This window comes from Typopeltis vanoorti, chromosome 18, assembly GCF_054136105.1.
Source record: "Typopeltis vanoorti isolate ZY-2024b chromosome 18, IOZ_Tvanoo_1.0, whole genome shotgun sequence".
Classification (NCBI taxonomy): Eukaryota; Metazoa; Arthropoda; class Arachnida; order Uropygi; family Thelyphonidae; genus Typopeltis; species Typopeltis vanoorti.
The window spans coordinates 49944940-49965487 of record NC_143566.1 but is presented as its reverse complement, the minus strand read 5'-3'; the positions used below and the strand labels follow the sequence as shown (position 1 = coordinate 49965487).

At 34.8% G+C, this 20548-nt stretch overlaps 1 protein-coding gene across 1 annotated transcript in view; it reads left to right on the top strand.

Annotated features, from left to right (window-relative positions):
- The first annotated feature begins 15868 nt into the window (after positions 1 to 15868).
- The window catches only part of LOC150096658 (uncharacterized), a 78615-nt gene continuing 73935 nt past the window's right edge, over positions 15869 to 20548 (top strand). Inside the window, exon 1 of the mRNA XM_090408521.1 lies at positions 15869 to 16126. Within this exon, the coding sequence (XP_090264647.1) occupies positions 16016 to 16126 (111 nt within the window). The 5' untranslated portion in view covers positions 15869 to 16015. The remainder of the gene's footprint in view (positions 16127 to 20548) is intronic.

The following is a 20548-nucleotide window of genomic DNA, read 5'->3' as shown; positions in this document are numbered from 1 at the left end:
AATAAAATAATTATATCAAATTTATTACTCCCATATATTTCTTCCTTGTTACAAAGGACATGATCAGAGAGAATAAAGGATCTGTTAACAACATTCAAAGGGAACTTACGTACTTCAGCCTATATCAAAGATGCCCTTTGACTAGAAAAATCTAGGTTTGACTGTCTAGGAAGCGAAGCATTTTTACATATGCTTTTCAAATGAAGGTGAGTTAGCCAGTTTCATATGAAGATCCAAGAGTTTTTCTCCCGAAAAACTCTCTATTTTCCATATGAGACCAGGTTTTTCATTCTGCAAAAACAGACAAATTGATCTTAAAACACACTCAATTAACAGGCATAATACACCGGCCTCATAGCCTGAGCCACTTTGGCTATAAATCCAATCCAACTAACCTAGCATATAAATAAATAAATCCGCTAACGCCTTTTATTCCCAAGGTGAGACAGTTTTAGCTCTAACTTTTAGAGACCGAAGGGAAATCAATTTCCACCTTTGAAATCTCCACCAATCAAAGAGAGATGCCCAAAGCTATTGATGATACCAAGCAGCATCCCCGGGATTGTTATTAATCGGCGGAATCGAACAAGATTCTTTAACAAAAAAAAAAAAAATTGTAAACTATATTTATTAGAATCGGTATTTCTATATTTATTAGTAATTTTTCTAGCAAATTCAAAATATTTTTTCTATGAATTTTCAAAACTGGCCAGCAAGCTAGGTGGATCTTTTTAAATCGTAACTAAACTTTAGAAACCAGTAGGCCGATTGTCTTCAAAACTTAGTCTTAACAGGCAGTTAAGTAATTGCTACTGGGAATCGAAAGCTTCAGATACGATAATGTGGTTCAACTACCTCCATCTCACGTTCCTAAATCTTAACTGGTGTCTGCCCAACTATCCTTAATTATATCTGAAATAGCGGCATTTCCTATCGATTTTTCTAAGTTGTGGGGTTAGACCTGGCTCCTTGAAAAGGGGAAAAAGTCCTATTTGCATATGATAAGGATCGACAAACTAGGGAACCGGAAGAAAAAAAAAAAAAAAAAAGCCTAAAAAAAAGTTAACGGTCCTTCTTCTAGCTGGCAAAGAACAAGATATATCGGTCAAGATATATAGCTTACGCTCACAGATTTCTTAGATTAAGAAATGAAGTATGATTGACCGTGCAGAAGGAGGCAGTTAAATCACAACGTGCCCAATTTTAGGTATTGTAACGTTCAAGTTGGCAGACGCCCAAGTAGCTATTTTAAAATAAGTAGTGGCACCGAGCAGCCACCGTAGTTCAATTGGTTTTGATAATGCCCTTTGGCTGGAAAGCCCTAGGTTCAAATCTCTTCTAGGACAATAACCTTTGTCAACTGAAGGTGGGTTAGCAGGTTTCATACTGAGGTAGACGGTTTCCTACAGGAAATTCGATTTTTCATCCAACAAAACAGGAAAGTTGTCAGAACACCCACACAATTAAACATAAATATACTACGCAGAAAGGATTACCAGCTCTATCATAGACTGCTGCCACCGTGCGAGTGGAATATGATATTGAAGATTAATAAAAATTTCTTCCCAATAAAAAAGTTCTTGGTCTCTGCTTGCAGTAATAAATTCAATTGCTGCTAATAGAGTTCAATCCTGTTCCGTTTTATTTAGCATAGATATATTATATTTTGTTCGAATAGTAAAATAAATAAATAAATATTTCGAACCCGAATATATCCGCAAACTAGCTAAACAGTTACTGAAATATATTTTATACCATCAAAAAAAAAAAAAAAATGAAATTTGCATACATCACAACACATTAAGAATTAAATTATGCTAAAACATCTAAAAAAGTTTCTTTCTGACGTAGAGAAGACCATTAATTACTCATAAAGAGACAAAAATGCGTGAGTAGAAAGCTTACCTGTTTTAAAACTCTGCTTTGCTCACGTACACACACACTGTGGCTTTCGCTTTGTTCCCATTTATATAGTAGTAAAAATAGGAAGCAAAACTAAGTTTCGACAATCAAAGCAAAACTAGATTTTTAATCTTTCTTTCAGATTAGAAGGAAAGATAATTTAATGAACAGCAATAATCATTATCTTCAAAAAAGAAACTTATCAATAAAATATTGCATTACGAAGATTTTTTAATGCCCGGTTTAAGAGTATGATATAATAGCTGTTACTCTTCAGATATGCTATCTCATGAAGACTTTATTATAAGTATTGTACCCTTTCCTTTTCTCTGTCTGTCTGTCTGTCTCTCTCTCTCTCTCTCTCTCTCTCTCTCTCCTTCGTCAATAACACTTCGGGGGGGGGGGCTTGAGAAAAAAAATGAAATCAAAGTAGAATTGCTCTTAAAGTATTATCATGATGCAACAGCAAATGTTCAGTTATGAAATATAATGTCCATGATCTTATTTCACCTTTTTTCCATTGACAGATTTAATAAATTTAGGGACAATAAATAGTTTCAAATTTCTTCCCGTCTAGATTTTCCACATATTCGAATGAGTTAAAAGAAATATGATATTTGAAGAATACGAAGACCTTGTACCTTAGAAATAATTGCTTGGGTTACTTTGAATCCTGTTCACGTCATTCAGATTATTAATTATTTTGTTTTTAATCAGGGGAATAATGTCCAAGAGATGAAATAAAGAACATTTTCAAATATTCCAAAGTATTCCCAAAATTTAGTTTTATTTATTTACAGACACCCCTACACACGAAACAGTTGTAAACCGAGCATATAAGTGTCATGGAGGAAATAATCGAGTTCATGTGTTTGGCAGACCAAACATTGTACTTTTCAAGCAATTTTAGGCCTTCACTAAAACTTTTCAAAAACATCCATGCCACTGTGGGATTCGATTATTAAAATTTGCTGTTCCATCTGGAATGATGGCATAAATCTCATCCCTTCATGTCGCGTCTGTTATGCAAATATAAATAAACAACATCATCTTCTTATTATGGTGCTATCTTCTATCGAAGGTCAGCGACCATCTTGGCGAACAAACTGCGTTCTTGCGTTAATCCGAGCAGTTGTGCGCTGCTCTTTCCTGTCCACGTCTTGATGTTGTCAAACCATGATATTCTTTTTCTTCTTCTAGTTCCTTTGCTATCGATTCTTCCTACCAAAATAGTTTGTAGAATTTAACATTTGCTGTTTCTCATGATGTGGCCAAGATATGATGTTTTCGTTTCTTGATTATTTGTACAAGATCTTTAGCTTTGCCAATGGATTTTAGGACATCTTTATTGGTAATTTTTTCTGTCCATGATATCTTTAGCATTCTTCTGTATAGCCACATCTCAAAAGCTTCAATTTTCTTGATAGTTGTCACCTTCAATATCCATGTTTCAACTCCATAGAGCAGAATAGACAACACGTAGCATTCAGCATTCGGCACCTGACTTCCATGTTTAGGTCTTTATTGCAGAATAATGTTCTCATTTTCATGAAGGACTGCCGTGCAACTTCAATCCTTGTCTTTATATCTATTTCAAGATCCCACCTTTCATTAAGCCAGCAACCAAGATATTTATATCTTGACACTTGATCGATATTTATATTTTTCCCATTTAGTGTCAGTTTCATTGATGAGGTTGGATGTTCGCTGATGACCATGTATTTTGGTCTTGTTGATGTTTATATTTATTCCCATTCTTTGGCTTTCTATGTATACTCTGTCAATGAGTTTTTGGAGATGCATAATGTTATCTGTAATTAGCATGGTGTCATCTGTATATCGTAGGTCGTTAACAATCTTTCCATTTATTGAGATTCCCTCTGGACATTCTTCCAATGCCTTTTTAAAGATTACCTCTGCGTATATGTTGAACAAGAGTGGTGAGAGCACGCATCCTTGTCTCACTCCTCTGTTGATGTTAATATCACTGGTGATAATGTTGTCTAATTGAATGGTAGCTGACTGATTCCAATACAGATTTCTTATTAGTCTTATGTTTTGTTTGTCTAGCCCTATTTATTGAAGGACTTCTATTAAGTTAGTGTGTCTGACTTTGTCGAATGCTTTTTCAAAATCTATGAAACACATAAGGATAGATTTCTGTTTTTCTATGCATTTTTGTATCAATATTCGGGCACAGAAAAGGGCCTCTCTAGTACCAAAACCATTCTGAAAGCCGTTTCACTTAGAGTTTCTTCACTTTTTCTACAAATACGATTCTGAATTACTTTCAAAAATATTTTTAATGTTGGCTCATTAGACTAATAAGTCGGAAGTCGCCACAGGAATTCGCTTTGGGTTTCTTTGGGATAGTGATAAATGTAGATTTGAGTCAATCTGATGGAAATTCATCACTTATATATATTTTATTAAATAGTTTTTCAAGAAGTTTGATGCTATCTGGTTCTATTAATTTTAAAAATTCTGTTTGCACACCATCTGGTCCACTGACTTTTCCTATTTTACATGATCTTATAGCATTCTCCATTTCACATTTCATAATGGCTGGTCCATGAATGTTATCTTTTATATTTATAGGCTTCTGTCTAATATCATTGAAAAGTTCTGTTACATATTTTATCCAAATCTATGCTTTATTCTCGTCTTCTAGAACTATTTTCGTCTCTTAGAGACACTGTTTGCTTTTTTTTCTGAGTTTTCCGGAAATTTCGTTGATTTTCTTATACAGATTGAAATTATCATGTTTCTTCTGAAGCAGTTCAATCTCAGTACATAAATTTTTCATCCAATTTTCCTTGACTTCTTTTATTTTTTTCTTGATGATGTTATGTGTTTCTGTATATCTGGCTAGGTCTTTGTTTTTTACATTCTTCTTGTATCAGTAAGAGAAAGAATCTCATTTGGCATCCATTCCTGTTGTTTTACATTTGTCACATAACCTACTTCTTCAATACGTGTTGTTACGATGGAATTCTTTAAGCTATTCCAAAGAGATTCCACTCTTTCATTTTCTTCTATGTTAATCTGTTGCGATCGCAGGTTAAGCTGTGTCTTGGCACTTTTATTTATGTTCGGGTCTTTCAGTTTTTCTACATCAATTTTCTTTTTCTTCTTTTGTGATTTTTTAGCTGATTTTAATCTAAGACGTATTTCTGCAACTATGGGATTGTGGTCTGATGAAATATCTGCTCCAGGATAAGTCTTTGCACTCTTTATACTACTGTGGAATATTTTATTTATCAGTATGTAATCAATTTGATTTCTGACAATGTTATGTCGGTTATCTTGAGGCGATTTTCAAGTGTAGAGTCTTCTGGGTGGAAGTTTAAACCAGGTATTTGCTTTGTTAGATCTTCTTCCTGACAGAACTGGACAAGGCGATCCCCTCTGTCATTTCTGGTGCCTAAGCCATGTTCTCCAACAATTTCACCATCACCCCCTCTGCCCACTTTTGCATTGAAGTCACCCATCACTATGTTTATATCATGTTTCTTTGTTAGGTTTTTAATCTCTTTTAAGTGTTCATAAAACTCTTCAACATTTTCTTCACTTTTGTCAGCTGTGGGTGCATAAGCTTGGATGATATTTATATTAACGGGTTTTCCCTTAAGTTGTAACAGCATTATCCTTTCAGAAAATGGGATCCAATTTATTACTGATTTATTGATTTCTTCATCTACTATTACAGCTACCCCATGTCGATGTTTGTTCTCATCATTCCCAGAGTAATACGTTGCCATATTATCTTGTTAACAGTTTCCAGATCCTTGGCCATCTTGTCTCGCAAATTCCCAAAATCCGAACGCCCAGCCTCTTTATTTCTCTTGTGGCATTTCTTAATTTGCCAGCTTCATATACAGTTTTGACATTCCAAGTTGTGATTTTAAAAGTGGACACCATTTTGAGCCCGGAGATTCTTCGCACTCCTGTCCCATTTAAGGGACAGCCGGGAACTCAGGGCCAATTGTAAGAGTTTGCTCACCATGTTGGTTGTTCTGGAGATAAGGTAGAGCAGTAGTTTCTCCATTTGCTTTCTGCTCCGCAGTATTACAGACGTACACAACATAATCATATTGCTATCTGCAAATCTCTGATCACAAAAGCTTTTCCGTCATCATTTGGCTTCAACCTTGTGTCAGTACTGACAATGCTGCTTCCCACTGGCAGGGGCAGTGGCACCAGCAGGTACTTATTTAATGGCGGCACTACTCGCCATGTCACCGAGTTGTCATTAGGCTTTGTGAGGTTTTAAGTGAGACAGAGTTGCCACTTATGCTTCCCCCCACGCCTTGATAGCTCATCCGTTGTTGGTCCACGGCTGCTTATTCGCCAGATTGCTCTGCTTATGTCGCAGCTAGCCTCCATATCTGAAGGCTGTTCCCCGATCTGCCACTTGGGGACGCACCCGATAGTAGTCAGTTCTGCCCCGGGTAAACAACATCAACAAACAAAATAATGAAAATTCAATGAAGAATTAATTCAATAATAATAATAATAATAATCTATACAGTTAGATTATCATCGCTCATTCAACTAGTAGATAATAAACATTATATACTAGTTACATATAATATTAAATACTGTAAAACTCAGACAGTGCGTGTCAATAGCATATAGACTAACAGGTGGCCGACGGCCATTAGGTGGTTCAACTTTTCAAGCATAGCCCAACTCATCATGCATAGCCATAGTCATGGGTACTGCATTTAGATAACGACATGTGTGCATTTAGCGGTGAGCTTAATTATTTATTCCTTTTTTTTTTTTTTTTTTAAATAAAGATCTATCCAGGATGTTAAAATGCATTTGCCACTGTTTTCACTACCAAGCTTTTTCTTTTTTTCTGTTCATCCAAAATATGTTATCGCATTGTCAAATATATTTCGACATTAATTGCCATTTTATGTTTTTATTGTATTTTCAATAACAAACACTCGTCAAGTAACCTTACAACGCTACGAAAAAGAGAATACTAAATAGTGCGTGACTGTCATTTGTGGAATTAAAACCAAAATCGAAATATATCCAAGAGTAGCTTTATTATTTGTTTACAGAAGCAAACTAACAGAAACATTAACGAAACGAAAACAAAGAAGAATGAAAAAAAAAAAAAAACGGAGAATAAAAGAAGTAAAAACATGATTGTAGACATAAAAATGACGTTACATGAAGTCAGAAAGGAATCAAAATTATTATTTCCACATATGTCGCAAAAAAAAGTCGAATATAAGTTTTTCATAAGAGCCTCAAACGCAAACCGCAGAATCAGAATAAATCTACCGTATTACAGAATATGCATATGACCACAAGTGAAGGTTAGCATAACTCTTATAATTATCATTAGTATTTAATATTGTCCGAGTTGAATTTAGATTACCGATATTTTCTTATTTATTTTTTTGTGCTATACCATTTCTAAACTATTTTCTTCTGCAAATGGTTTTGATTGAAACGAAAATTCAAATAGTTTCACAAACGAATTTTTTTTTATTTTTATTTTTTTTTGTTAGGATTCTATTACTGAATTTAAATAAAATCGATCTAGCCAAGGGGTGGGAATAATTTCCTTATGGATGGATGGATAAAGTTTATCAGAAGGATGTTTTAATTAGAATTTAATGTAATTCTAATTAAATTAATAATTTTAATTTAATGAATAAGCAATCTCCAACTTGGGTCAAAATAGCAAGTAGATTTCCTCGATCATACAAAGAGGGATATTCGAATGATGAAGTTCGGACATCAGGGCTACAATATACCAGCTCTCCCCCCCCAAAAAAAAAATATATATATATACACACCAGTGTATTAAGCATTTTCATGATTCTATTTGCATGTTTCACATCCTCTCGTTCCACGGGGGGGGGGAATCTAGATTATATATCGAGGAGTCATTGTCTTTCTTTGCATTTTGATATATATACTGAATTAAGTGATCGCATAGATCAACTTGAAGTATATGTCGATATAGTTGAGACTAAATTAGAAGGGTCATGGCATACTACGTGTGGAGAAAGCATTCTTTATCGACGATATCCTCTGGTTTAAAAAAAAAAAAAAACGGAGAATTTTTATAAGACTTTAAAAGGTAAGTTAACAGGTTTTCATCTGTCAAAACCGACATACGAAGACATGCAGCTTTAGGTCCTCATCGGAATCCCAAAATAACAGAATTTTTTGGGGAGGAGGTTTATCGCTTCCGAGTTTCTGGAAGGGACAAACCTCCTCCCAAAAAACCTTCTACGTCGGTATGAGATAATCCCTGATAACCCATTTGATTGAAAGGACCTGATAAAGGTTCCTCACGTCGTAGACGGAATTCGAACCCGGGTCTTATCAACCAAAGGGTTCACGAATTAATAGGAACATTTTTTTAAATATTTTTTTTATCCAGTACCTCCTTATATCCGTAGTCATCTGAACAGGCTGATTCTGACTACTTAGGACTTCCCCAATGAAAATTTTATTGGATATTTAGCATTTTCTTACTCTGCTACGTTTATATCCGTTGACTTGTAATGCCGCTAATATCACACGTATGTGCCTAACATTGAAGAATTAAACAATAACTTTGATGTACATGAGCATTTTTACAAAACATGGTTTTATTTTGAAAAAAATCATGTTTTGTAAAAATGTTCAAGTACATCAAAGTTGTTCGCCCGTCCATTTTTCTAATTACAAATAAATGCATATTTTATTTTATTTTTAAAAAAGTCGTCGAGTATTTTGTAAAGTTATCCAAAAACCCAATGTTTGCTCTAATTATTCACCTAATGTTATAATGTACAAACACTAGTATGGATATACTTTTTTAATCATTTTAACTTTATAATTATAAACGTCATTCACTTATAGAAGCAGCATAATCGCCCACGTAGTAGCTGAGTACAAAGGAATGCTTCTCTGTGGCTCAAGTGTTTGACTCATAATGTTTGCAATGGCTTAAGTGAATTGTATCTGTAGTCTTTAAAATAGCAATGACAGCGGTTACTCATGAATGCGATATTTTTACCCAACAATTCCGTATAAGCCCCACTTTCGTTTTTGATGTTAGAATTGTACCCATGTGATATTAGTCATCGATTGTCCATATCGAAAGTTCGTCTTAAACAAAACAAATAACAAAATACACAAACTAATAATTATCCAAGTTCAGCACTTCGCTTAACTTGGGAATTCCCTTAATCTATTTATTAATCTCTCTCTCTCTGTAATAATTTGTGAAAAAGATTATCATCCGATAGACATTTCCCTTAATTTATTGAACAACACTGTGCGATTATTTCAGAAAACCAAACATATGACTAAAAGTTAAAATAATTTAACAATAAAATAAATTGAATAAAAACAAGTTAGCATTCTATTTTGTTCTTTCCTCTTCACGAAAATAGTTTGTTTGAGGCTCGGTAGTGTCAGTCAGTTTCGACGAAGCTCTTTGATTGGAAACATGAGCTGGATTGGGATCCGGTCTAAGACTCGAAAAACTTATCTCAGATTGAAATCAAAATTATTCTTTTAACATGATTCTAAATTCAATCACATGATTATTGCGCACAGAATCGGGTGATATACTACCTTTTTTGTACTTGTAGACCACATTGGCCTCTGGTTTCATAACAGGGGTTGAATGACTGGCTATTAGGAAATTAAAAAAAAAAAAAAAAAAAAACATATGACACAGACGTTTACGTGCTATTAGATATTATTTAAGTTTCTTCAATCTTAAATCGGATATATCCGATCTGTTAGGTTACAATTAATTCTTCAAGTATGACAGCCTAAAAATAATAATAAAATTAAAAAAAAACATTGGTTTAAATTTAATGCAAATAAAATGAAATCTTTAATTTTAATTGCATTAAGTATTACAAATAATAAAACCAATAGATAAATAATGGGCAGTTTTTCATGGTTAATCAGAATATCTACGACGGGCCTAATTAGCATGTCAGGAAAACATTTCAGCACTGACCAGACTTGAGGGCAGTACAGTAGGTTGCCGACCGTTGGTCTAAAGACTCTAAAGTATCAGAGATTCTAATTTCTAATTATTGCGAAAATGAATGACACCACTCTATACAATGACGTCATTATTATCACTGTGGTTATGAAATACCCGTGGGCAGTGTAGCTTATTACCAGTAATATTCCATATGTTGCTATTTTCGCAATGATCTAACACCCCTGAGATTTGCTTTCAAAGGCCGTACGTGGGAGGAGTTAGTAATAGGATCAGAAAGCGACACAAGAAAACTTTTTTTTTTATCCTCTTGGATTATTTTCATATTTATTTATTAACTTTGCAGTGCATTTAGTACATTATTATCCCTCCTGCGATACATTACACTTAAGGCAATACTGTGTAATGTACCTTCTTCTTCTGTTTAGCCAGGATTTTGTAAATTGTGCATCGCTCTGCTGAGGGACAGAGGGAAAATAAGGAGCTGTCGCTAGGGTTAGGGAAGTAGAAAAACTTATTTATAGATGGTTGCAACTAAATAAAAATAAAATAGGCACATATTTGTAAAAATATTAACGGAGTAATTTACAAAATGTTTGTTTTAGAAAGGCGTTGTTTAATTCATCAAAATTTAACTGAAAAGATGCCAGACGACAACAGTTGACAATATTCTAAGTAACAATTTGAATCGAGCTATTTTGATAATCTTGAAGCTAACATATAACATGAGAATTTTGTGGCTGAAAATTTAGCCTAATCATCAATTAAATATCATTTTTTTATATATACTATAAATTACAAATGTTATTAGTCATACTTTGGTTTTAGTATTCTAAATGCGTAATATATTGATTTCCATGTGTCATAGGTGCGTATTTTTTTATGAAATCTTCTACTAAAGTTTTTAAAGTTAAGATAAATATCATTTTTTTTACCACTGTAAGTATTCATTTGTCAATAATATTTAATGCCAAGAAAGAAGGAAGAAAAAAAAAAAATCTTCCTAAACGGAAGATTGTGTGTGTGTGTGGTGGAGGTGTTGTGTGTGTGTTGTGGGGGAATGCTATATTGTATTAACATTTCGAAGTGCTTCAAGTCAAGATTCTCTCTCTGGCCTTCTATTTTAGAATTTCTGGAGCAGTATTGACTTCAAAGTAGCTGTCTTTCTGTAGCAAATGGAAGGGAATACCATTGACGTCGGTTATACCGCATAGTATCCATCAAAAGAAAATCCATATTAAGTAAAGTCGGTTATATCTTAGGTATAATATATTACATTTTAAAACATGTCTTTATATGAAAGCATAATTCCACCAAATATCTCACCAAATGTGAGATATTCGGTCTCGGACGGAGGTAAAAGAAAAATTTTCCTCCGGCAACTCAGGAGTTAGTTGTAGGATTTTTCTGGATTAAAGACGAAGCAACTGAGGCCATCAGGCCAATGTATTATGTTTGCTAATTAACATACTACACGGGTCTGTTAATTTTTTTTTTTTTTTTTTTGGAAAGTATGCCTGTTATGGAGATGAAAAACGCCAGCGTCTGAGAGGGGAGGGATAAATATCGATACGATAAAACACGGATATTTTTAATTGTGCTGTACAGGCAAACACAGGAGAACACACGCAATGCTTAAACTGAGACAAACCCGCACGTAACGAGATCTAAATGAAAACAAAGATATTATTGTTGAATTTCTTAAGCTATAAGATTAACAGTACTAATCTTGAAAGATTGCTTCTTTTTTTTTTATAACTGATCAATACTTACTCATCCTATTGTAAATAACAGTATGGCATAATCCAGCACCATCGCAATCACTCAGATTCCAGTGCTTGATGACATGACATGACTGACCACTCGATGTTTGCAGAAATATTTGTAGAAAATTTCCTTATGATATTGTTGATAAGCATGAGATTTTTTAACTATCAGTGTAGTCGTTTCTTTTGTAGGCTCAATGAAAGGCAATGTCATAGCATTTGTTTTTATATTAACATCGATATTTATACAAGTGCTGTTCGACAAACCCACAAAAAATCATATTAAGGGGAAGTTTTTGAAATTCTGTTGATGTATATTATTTATTAAAAAAAAAAAAACCATTGTAACCAAAGTAAATTGGCTGTTTGAATGTGGCATGATTGAATATCCACACAGACTTCCAGGGAATCAGGAAGGGAGGCCACATATTACACGCACTAGCCTCTTACTGCATATTCAAATCATTCTGCAAGTACTGCATAACAGCCACATTTCTTATTACTCCGCCTATATTTGCATCATCAGCAAATAGCTGTATGTCGTATGTAAGTCCTTCATAATGTCATTGATATACAGACTGAATAACAATGGACGAAGGACTGATTCTTGAGGCACACCAATGGTTACCTCGAATCTTGCAGATTAATACCCCACTCATTTACGATAAAACACGGATATTTTTAATTGTGCTGTACAGGCAAACACAGGAGAACACACGCAATGCTTAAACTGAGACAAACCCGCACGTAACGAGATATCTGTTTTGATATCTGTTAGTCCACCATCCTCTTATCCATGTTAATAGTTTATAATCCAATCCCATATTCTCCAATTTATGCAACAGTCTTCCATACTATATTCTATCAAAAGCTTTAGCAAAATCCAAAAGTATCATGGTATATCCATTCCCTTTGTCTAGTTCAATAGTTATAGAACTTTGTCTAGTTATAGAATGTGAGCAAGTTGCTAAAACATGACCTTCCCTTAGTAAACCCATGTTGTTCGTTGCAAAGTAGTGATTCTTTGTCAACCCATTTCTGAATGCAAACCCTAACCAACTTTTCCAAAAATCTTCACAATAACTCCTGAGATACTATTTGGTCGATAGTTGGATACAAACAGAATTTGTGCAACAGCTCTAGTACTTCCTTCTCATACACCTCATTTCTTCATCTTTTGCACCACCCTTGTGCAATGGACTTACCATACATTCTTTCCACTCCTATGGATTCTTCCATGTTCTGAGACTCAAATTGTTACACTGATATTCCATCAGTGATCATATTGCAGAAGGTAGTACCAGAGCTGTTGCACAAACAGAATTTGTGCAACAGCTCTAGTACTTCCTTCTCATACACCTCATTTCTTCATCTAGTGAAGAGGTAGCGGCGAGTTCAGTGTTACATACTGTATACCAGGTTGATAGATTTTAGCATTAGTTGAACAACCTCCTTTGCATCTGTAATTCTCATACCATCTGCATTCAGTAGAATTATTCCTTCATATTCATTCTTTCTTTTACTTGAAGCATAACGATAGCATTTTTTTAGGTTGCCTTTAGCTTGCAGAGCCAGTTTCTTTTCATAGACTTGGCTTTCCGTACAACCCTTGTGATTCTTCTGGCTTGCTGCTTATAATTATCATAACTGACATCCTTACACAAATCTCTTGCTTATTAGATTACACATCAATTTCACCCCTACTTCTATTTATTCTTCGAGCACTAGGGACACATTCTGATATCGCATCGTTTAAGTATTTTTTTAAACACTTCCCACGCACTGTCGATATCTTTCCCATCCAAGAACTGATACCCAGCTGCTGGATGAGAAGGCGCAGAATCCAGCATACTCCTCAGGTGGTCATAATTTCCTGTTTTGTAGTTCATCATATATATATATATGATGTACGTCATATATTCATATATATATATACATCATGTTATGTGCGAAGTGATTAATAGGTTATTATTCATACTGCCCGGCCATTATAAATTATGACTAAAACGGCCACGCAGCCCGATAAATGTAAATATTGATTAATTTATTAAATTGACAAGATATTATGAATAAAGCTACATTCAGTATGGGTAGTTTGATTTTCAACAACACACACACACAAAAACCACCTAACCTAAATTACGATCATATCCCTTGTAATAGTTTTATATTTCGTACCTTCCCCCCCCCCCCCCCTTTGCAGTTTCTGCTGTCATGGCGAATAGCGATATGGGCATCGTGCAATATCTGAAATATTTCTTCAGTGTGAACTTAATATTTAATCAAATTGCCATATGCATATTACAATACCCATATATGATGTTTATATGTCATGGGCCAAATCACTTTGGCTCATGACATATAATACGCTGAATTAATAATAAATACGCTGATTTTGTAAAAATTTGAATGACCTAGGAAAAGTTCTCTTCACGTCTCCCGACAAAAAGAAATCCGAAGAATCTCTCCTCACCCCCCCCCCCCCCAACTCCTACCGCTTCTAATACTGCCAAAAAGGCAGTGGCGCACCCAGAGGGGGAGGCCTGGTCCCCCAAAGAAAAAGGAAAAAAACACTGGACAATTTTCCAAAAATCTTTTCCTAATTAATAAAATTCATTTTCTTTATTTATGTTGTGTCGTGTCTTCTATTTCTATACTAATTATGAATTAGCGATCATTGCAGATACTCAGTCATAGGTCGTATGCGATGCGTAGTGTGTATTCTCAAATCGTTTACTCAACGCCCCCCCCTCCCCCCAAGATTAAATCTTGAGTGCGCTACTGCAAAAAAGTATCATTATTATCACTTTGCACGACCAGACGATAACGGTATTCATATTGATCCGTTAATATGATAAACAAAATGAAATTTATTCCAGTGCTCGATTTTGCTTGTCATTATTCATAATAGCCTCGCATTATAAATAATGCCCGTATTAATCATTTGGTCCATAACACACACATAAACATCCGCACAAAGTAATGCTTCATTACTTTAGTACATATCGAAAGCCACAACTACAAATGTATCACTATTATTTTTTTTAATGAAATATATATATATATATCAATAATAATAATAAAGAATGCAACACTGATACGATGCAATTATAACCATGGTTTGTCTGGTTAGATTTGAAGATAAATATAAAAAGTTAAGCTTCGAGAAGGGGTTAACGAACATTAACGATGAGTTAATATACTGAAGATAATATTTCCGGAATTGTGCATGGTTGATATACATTGTTATACTGCGAAAATGGCCATTACGCAACTTTATTTTAAAACAATTATATTCAACTTTACCGAACTGTTGGCAGTTAATTTATTTTTCTTTATTTTGTTTCCGGAACATGGTATTTATATTTAAAAATACCATGTTCTGCAATTCGTAGAACGAATGATATCTTGTAATTTTCTCGAAATTTAAATACGTTATCTTTCAAAGAAAGCATGAAAAATATCTACACCCTGTAGAAACATGGTGCAACATGTATTGAGGTTGCAGTTTGGGATTCGTTATTATATAATAATGTGTTATATTTTCATTCCATTGTATCTTTCATAATGGAATTCTAATGTCTGTAGCTATTTTCTATTTTGCATGCTGTTGCTTGAATAATTGCTGCTTCATTAGACAAATTACAAGCCAGGTGCCACTGCATTTGTTCGTCTGCTAACTCCATTCGTAGATAATTAATGCAGATTGACATGTCCCAGATTAGGCACTCTCGTTGTTAGATTAATACTCTTTCATTAAGTGTACTTTTTAAACTGCTTTACAAAATCGTAGCATTTTGTTTTTTCGCCTTCTCTCTCTCTCTCTCTCTTCAAACAAATGACAGCAGTCCCATGACATTTTTACGAGTAGTAAAAAAAGTAACGAGATTGTATAATATACAATTTACAGAACCAATATCTATAATAATAGTAATTGAGTCGATTATATTAATGGGCCGAATTATAACGAAAATTATCTGAACATGCTGGAAAAGAAAGCAGTTTTTGATGATTAACGCTGTATTTTATCCATCCGCCCATATCTTAGGTAAATATTTTTCCTTTCACATGCTACTTCCAGAAAGTCCAATCGCCTCCTACACACTTTCTCCACATGAAATATGATCACAGTCTATGTGTTAGGAATGGCTATCATCGCTCCTTCCTAGTAAGTTCTGCTGATGACGTCACCCAACCTTTAGGCGGAAGCTGCGCAAAACAAGCAGAGCAAACGACAGACTCGGAAAGCACAATAAGGTGCCTTGGTTGTGCCGCTTTTCGCTACGACTTGAAACTAGACAGGGCTGACGCCTATTTTGAGTTTTGCATCAAGCTTTTTATATTTATCTACTACCTCGTCAACATGTCGCACACACTGACTGTCACCAGGACAACCACCACAAGTAGTTCTGCTATAATTATTAATACTGGCTTTCTGAGATCCGTATCCGGTTTGCTCAAGTTTTTCGAAACGGTAAGTTTATATCTCAACTCTGTGTGTATGCCGGCTTGCTTTAAATGGGAATAACTGAAATTGCCAGCATGCTTGTTACTTGCAAAATTTATAGTTTTGTTTTTTTTAACATGTTGGGATTTCTCAGTTGAAGAAAGATGGAATGTATTAAAAATCGGAAAAGTCGTATTAAAGGAAATAATTTAAATTAAATAAATTTATCTTTGTATACTTATTTAATAATTTGCGTGGATGCAGTTGTTTGTGAGTTTATTGCTATTTTTAAGCAAACTAAAATCATAAGCGGCTGCCTCAAAACTAATCCAAGTTCGTCTGCGTAGGTAGATTTTACGTCAAGAGCTTTTGTAACGGTTGTCTTGAGGTAAATGTTAATTGTAACATAAAACATCTCATTCTTAATTAATCGTGTGATGAGTTTTGTTTATCATAGTGTATTTGTTTATTTAATACAAATAAACATGGAATTGCGTATATTCAGGCGTTTTCCTTTTTCGCCGCGAGTGGGATGCGACACACATTGACATTTGGAAAGTAACATTAGCCACACCCGTATTAGTTTTCGAAGACGTTTTATATTCGGAAACAAGAGTGGCTTCAGCATGCTGGTGTTATATAATTTGAATGGAAATAAAATATATTTGGGTGTTTTCTACTTTCTTTTGAATTCTTTTAAAGTTGTTGAAAGTTTTCAACTGTTTGGTAATTTTGCGCATGCGTGTCATTACTATTCAGTACACTTGCTTATGGATTTAGCTGTTTCTGTGGGAAAGCGAAAACGTATTGATCGATATATCTTGTCTTCTATTTATCACAGCTGTCTAAAAAGCCGACACAACGGCGTCTGTAACGAAAAGGACACTGTTGACAATGCATTATTTAATGGATTTGTCATTGTCTGCAAATTTGATGGAATTTTTTTCGCATTCCAGCACCCATAATACTGGAATGTATAAAAAATTGTATACTTCGGTTGTGTGCTTGTTTAAATATCTTATATTAAAGAAAATTCATAAGCAAAAGATTCATTAGAACAGACCAGGGATTCAGTTTTGGGTTAGCTATTCAACTAGTTGCAGATTAAGATGAAATTCTATGGAGGGAGGGAACAATGACTAGATCTTCACATTTCAGAGAGGGGGAAACACTGTCGAAAGCACGAAGAGATAAAAATCATTTTAGTAATTTGTCATACTACGAATCAGTATCGGAGAACCTTACAGTATCGGAGAGAGCACAGGACCCATCTGAATGATTACTTGATAATCCTACTTAAGTATTAAGTTTTTCTCTTAGGCACTTACGTTTCTGCTCTCCCCAACTATTGACGTCCATGTTCTCTAATTCCTAATTGAGCAGGAACTTCCTTCATTAGGATTCTGCAAATCAATCCATAAATTCATATCCAGGTTATGTCATGCAAAAAAAATTGTGGCGTGTAAAAGTTTTATTCAGTCTTGAGAGCAGGGTACCGAATTAGATACCGTTAGCTTTTCTGCAGTACTAATATATTATAGGTTTTATAATCTTTCGTGGAGGGAATTGTATTTGGATATAGGGAAAAAAATCAAATAGAATTTGCTAAGAGGACCAGTCAGTTTTATATCATTAATATTCTTTCGTTTTGCTGAGAGTTGAGTCCAGATCTTTTACCACCGGAAAGACGCGTATTGATGTTGTTCCGATCGTGCTTACAGGGCACTTATTTGTTGAATTAAACTACTTGTTGCCTATGGAAATTCAACAAGAAAGTCATAATGCTATTCTTATTCAGCATCCATAAAATGCAATTGCTATCATTATTCTTTTAGTATTATCTAAAATTTTAGCTAGCCAGTAACTCAGAACTCCACATGTGATTTGATGGATTACCGCCCCCCCCCTCCCCCCCAGAAATATTCCTTTATTACGTCTCTGAATTTGTCTTACGTAATTTTGAAACGCTCAATATTGTATTGTGCGCTTTTATAGTCGTCACTATGTTGTTCAAGAATACAGTAATAGGAAGAACTGTTAAAGAAGTTATATTCCTCGGATAGCGATGATGTCTAGATTGAAAAGACTTGGATTCAGTTCCCGTTGAAGTGCGAGAATATTTATAGGAACTTTTCAACTAAAAGGTGAGCGTAACACTCGATTTCATTAATAACACTGAATAACACTGCATACTGAAAATATCCAGTTAATCGACCTGATACTTATTTCAAAGATGACGCAAACAGCAATGACTAATAAACTAACCATCTAAATCCGTTAGCAGAAAGTAGTAGTCGAATTACGATAGTCAGCTATCATAATTATGAATTCAGATGATAATAATAATAATAAGCTAACGCCTTTTATTCCCTTAGAGGGAGTAGGCAAGGCCTTTTAACCCTGTCTAGCTTTTAGAGACTGGGTGACAATTCAATCTCCATCGGTAGCCAATCAGAGATAGCTTGCCCATGTCTATCACTAATTGTAAGCGGCCATCGATGAAGAGACGGGCAAACAAGTCCTGCCATGTCTTGGTACCTAACAGGATATATTACGATCTGAAATAATGTCGGCTCTATGGTCGATTTTCTTTAGTTTACAGGACGAAAAACCCACTTGCCCGTGTCAGAGGTCGACGAACTCTGGAACCGGTGGAAGAAAGGCTTAGTAAAAGTTCCTCTAGTCGGCGACTAGTCTTGAACTATAAGTCTATCTTCGGGCGGCCTAGCGCAGAGGTTGCAAGCGCCACTTCCACTGAATTCAGATATTTTGTTTTATTTCTTTGGATTAATAATAGAAATAACTTTGGCAAGAGTCAATATGGTTTTGCGATGTTAAATTGCAATTGAATTGGAAGTGGCAGATCATTGACCATTCTTGTGCTGTGTGAAGCACAGATTTGTTGCTCTCTCCCTCCTAAAAGCAATACATTGGTATTCAGTGTGTGTGTATCCTTATAAAGAGCCATATTTCAAAATTACTGGATTCAAATGTATTGCTTTTAGAAGGGAGAGTTAAGAGGAAAATCTCCCGAATATTTTCAAATTAGAATACCTGTATTCGCACTCACTTCCATTCACCACGAAAGAAGTGATTGAAAGGAAATAACATGAGGGCGAAAATATGTTTACAAAAGATAACTATACATTCGTTGAAGATTTAATATGAAAAAAGAGAGCATATCTGTTTCGCACCCTAATGTCTGCCAGCTTTCAGGATAATGCACGAGAAAACACAAAGGTAAGCTTTTGGAGACTTAGAAAGATTTAAAAAAAAAAAAAAATAAATAGAAGCTGAGATATTTGCTATAAGCAGTTAATTCATACAACTCCGTTTAGTAGTGAATGGAAAAAGTGCGAATTTCACTGTGCTGAAAGACAAAATGCGAGATTTCCTAGTCTTCTTTTATTTTGTTGGTCTCATCATGAACTTTTTATCTCAAAGGCGTTATAGTATATACGTGGTTGTGAGCTATTGTGTTTAGTTCAAAATTGCAGCATAGGCAATGAATAACATATCATTTTCAATGGAAAATGTTTTTGTCATAAATATTAGTGTTGGCTAACAATATAGATGGACAAATGAGACATTTTCATTTGTCCGTTAGACTCCGATTTCCAGTTTTTTTTTGTTTTTTTTTTTAAGTGAATTGTTTTTCCCACTGGCATCAGCCACCCTGAAACGCCATTTAGCCACAATGACGTCTCAGGGTAGCTTGGAGAATAACCGAGCAAATATATAAACCGTTGAGAACCAAAACCACAGGCTCTTTATATCCACGTAAAATGTGTAATCTGGATAAGTTTTAATTACTGCGCTGATATCGAAGGGTTCCCAGTTAATATTAGCTGCTTTATGCTATACTTATCTGTCATTTTTACGTAACTCTCCCCATAGCAAAGGTTGGTCGATTGGTAGAGCCTCTGCTTCTAATGACTGACGCAAAAAGTTAAGCAAGTTTGAGCGCGGTTAATAGTTCGAAGGAGTCAATCGTTCGATGCTGTTGGCACACTCATCCCTCGATGAGTCTTTGGACTCCCTGGAGGTGTCACATAATAATAATAGTACATACAGGGTGTTCGGGATAAATTTGACAGTTTCGTAAGGAAAAAGAAAATCTTCTTTGTATCTATTAAATTTAATGAATTGACAAAAAAACATTACAGGCAGAGTTAATTACAATACTATCAACAAGATTTACTCAAAATAACCACCATTAGCATCGATCACAGCTTCAATTCTGCTTCGGAACCTCGAACAAGCTGATGCTACAGTCTCCCTGGGAAGGGCCGCAAAAACTGTTTTAATTTTATCCATTAACTGGGCTTTTGTATTACTGGAAGTGCGATTGGTGTCTTTTTCAACTGCGCCCCATACAAAATAATCCATGGGGTTAAGGTCTGGGGAGTTTGGAGGCCAAACATTTGGACTGGTGAAGTCGTAGAAATT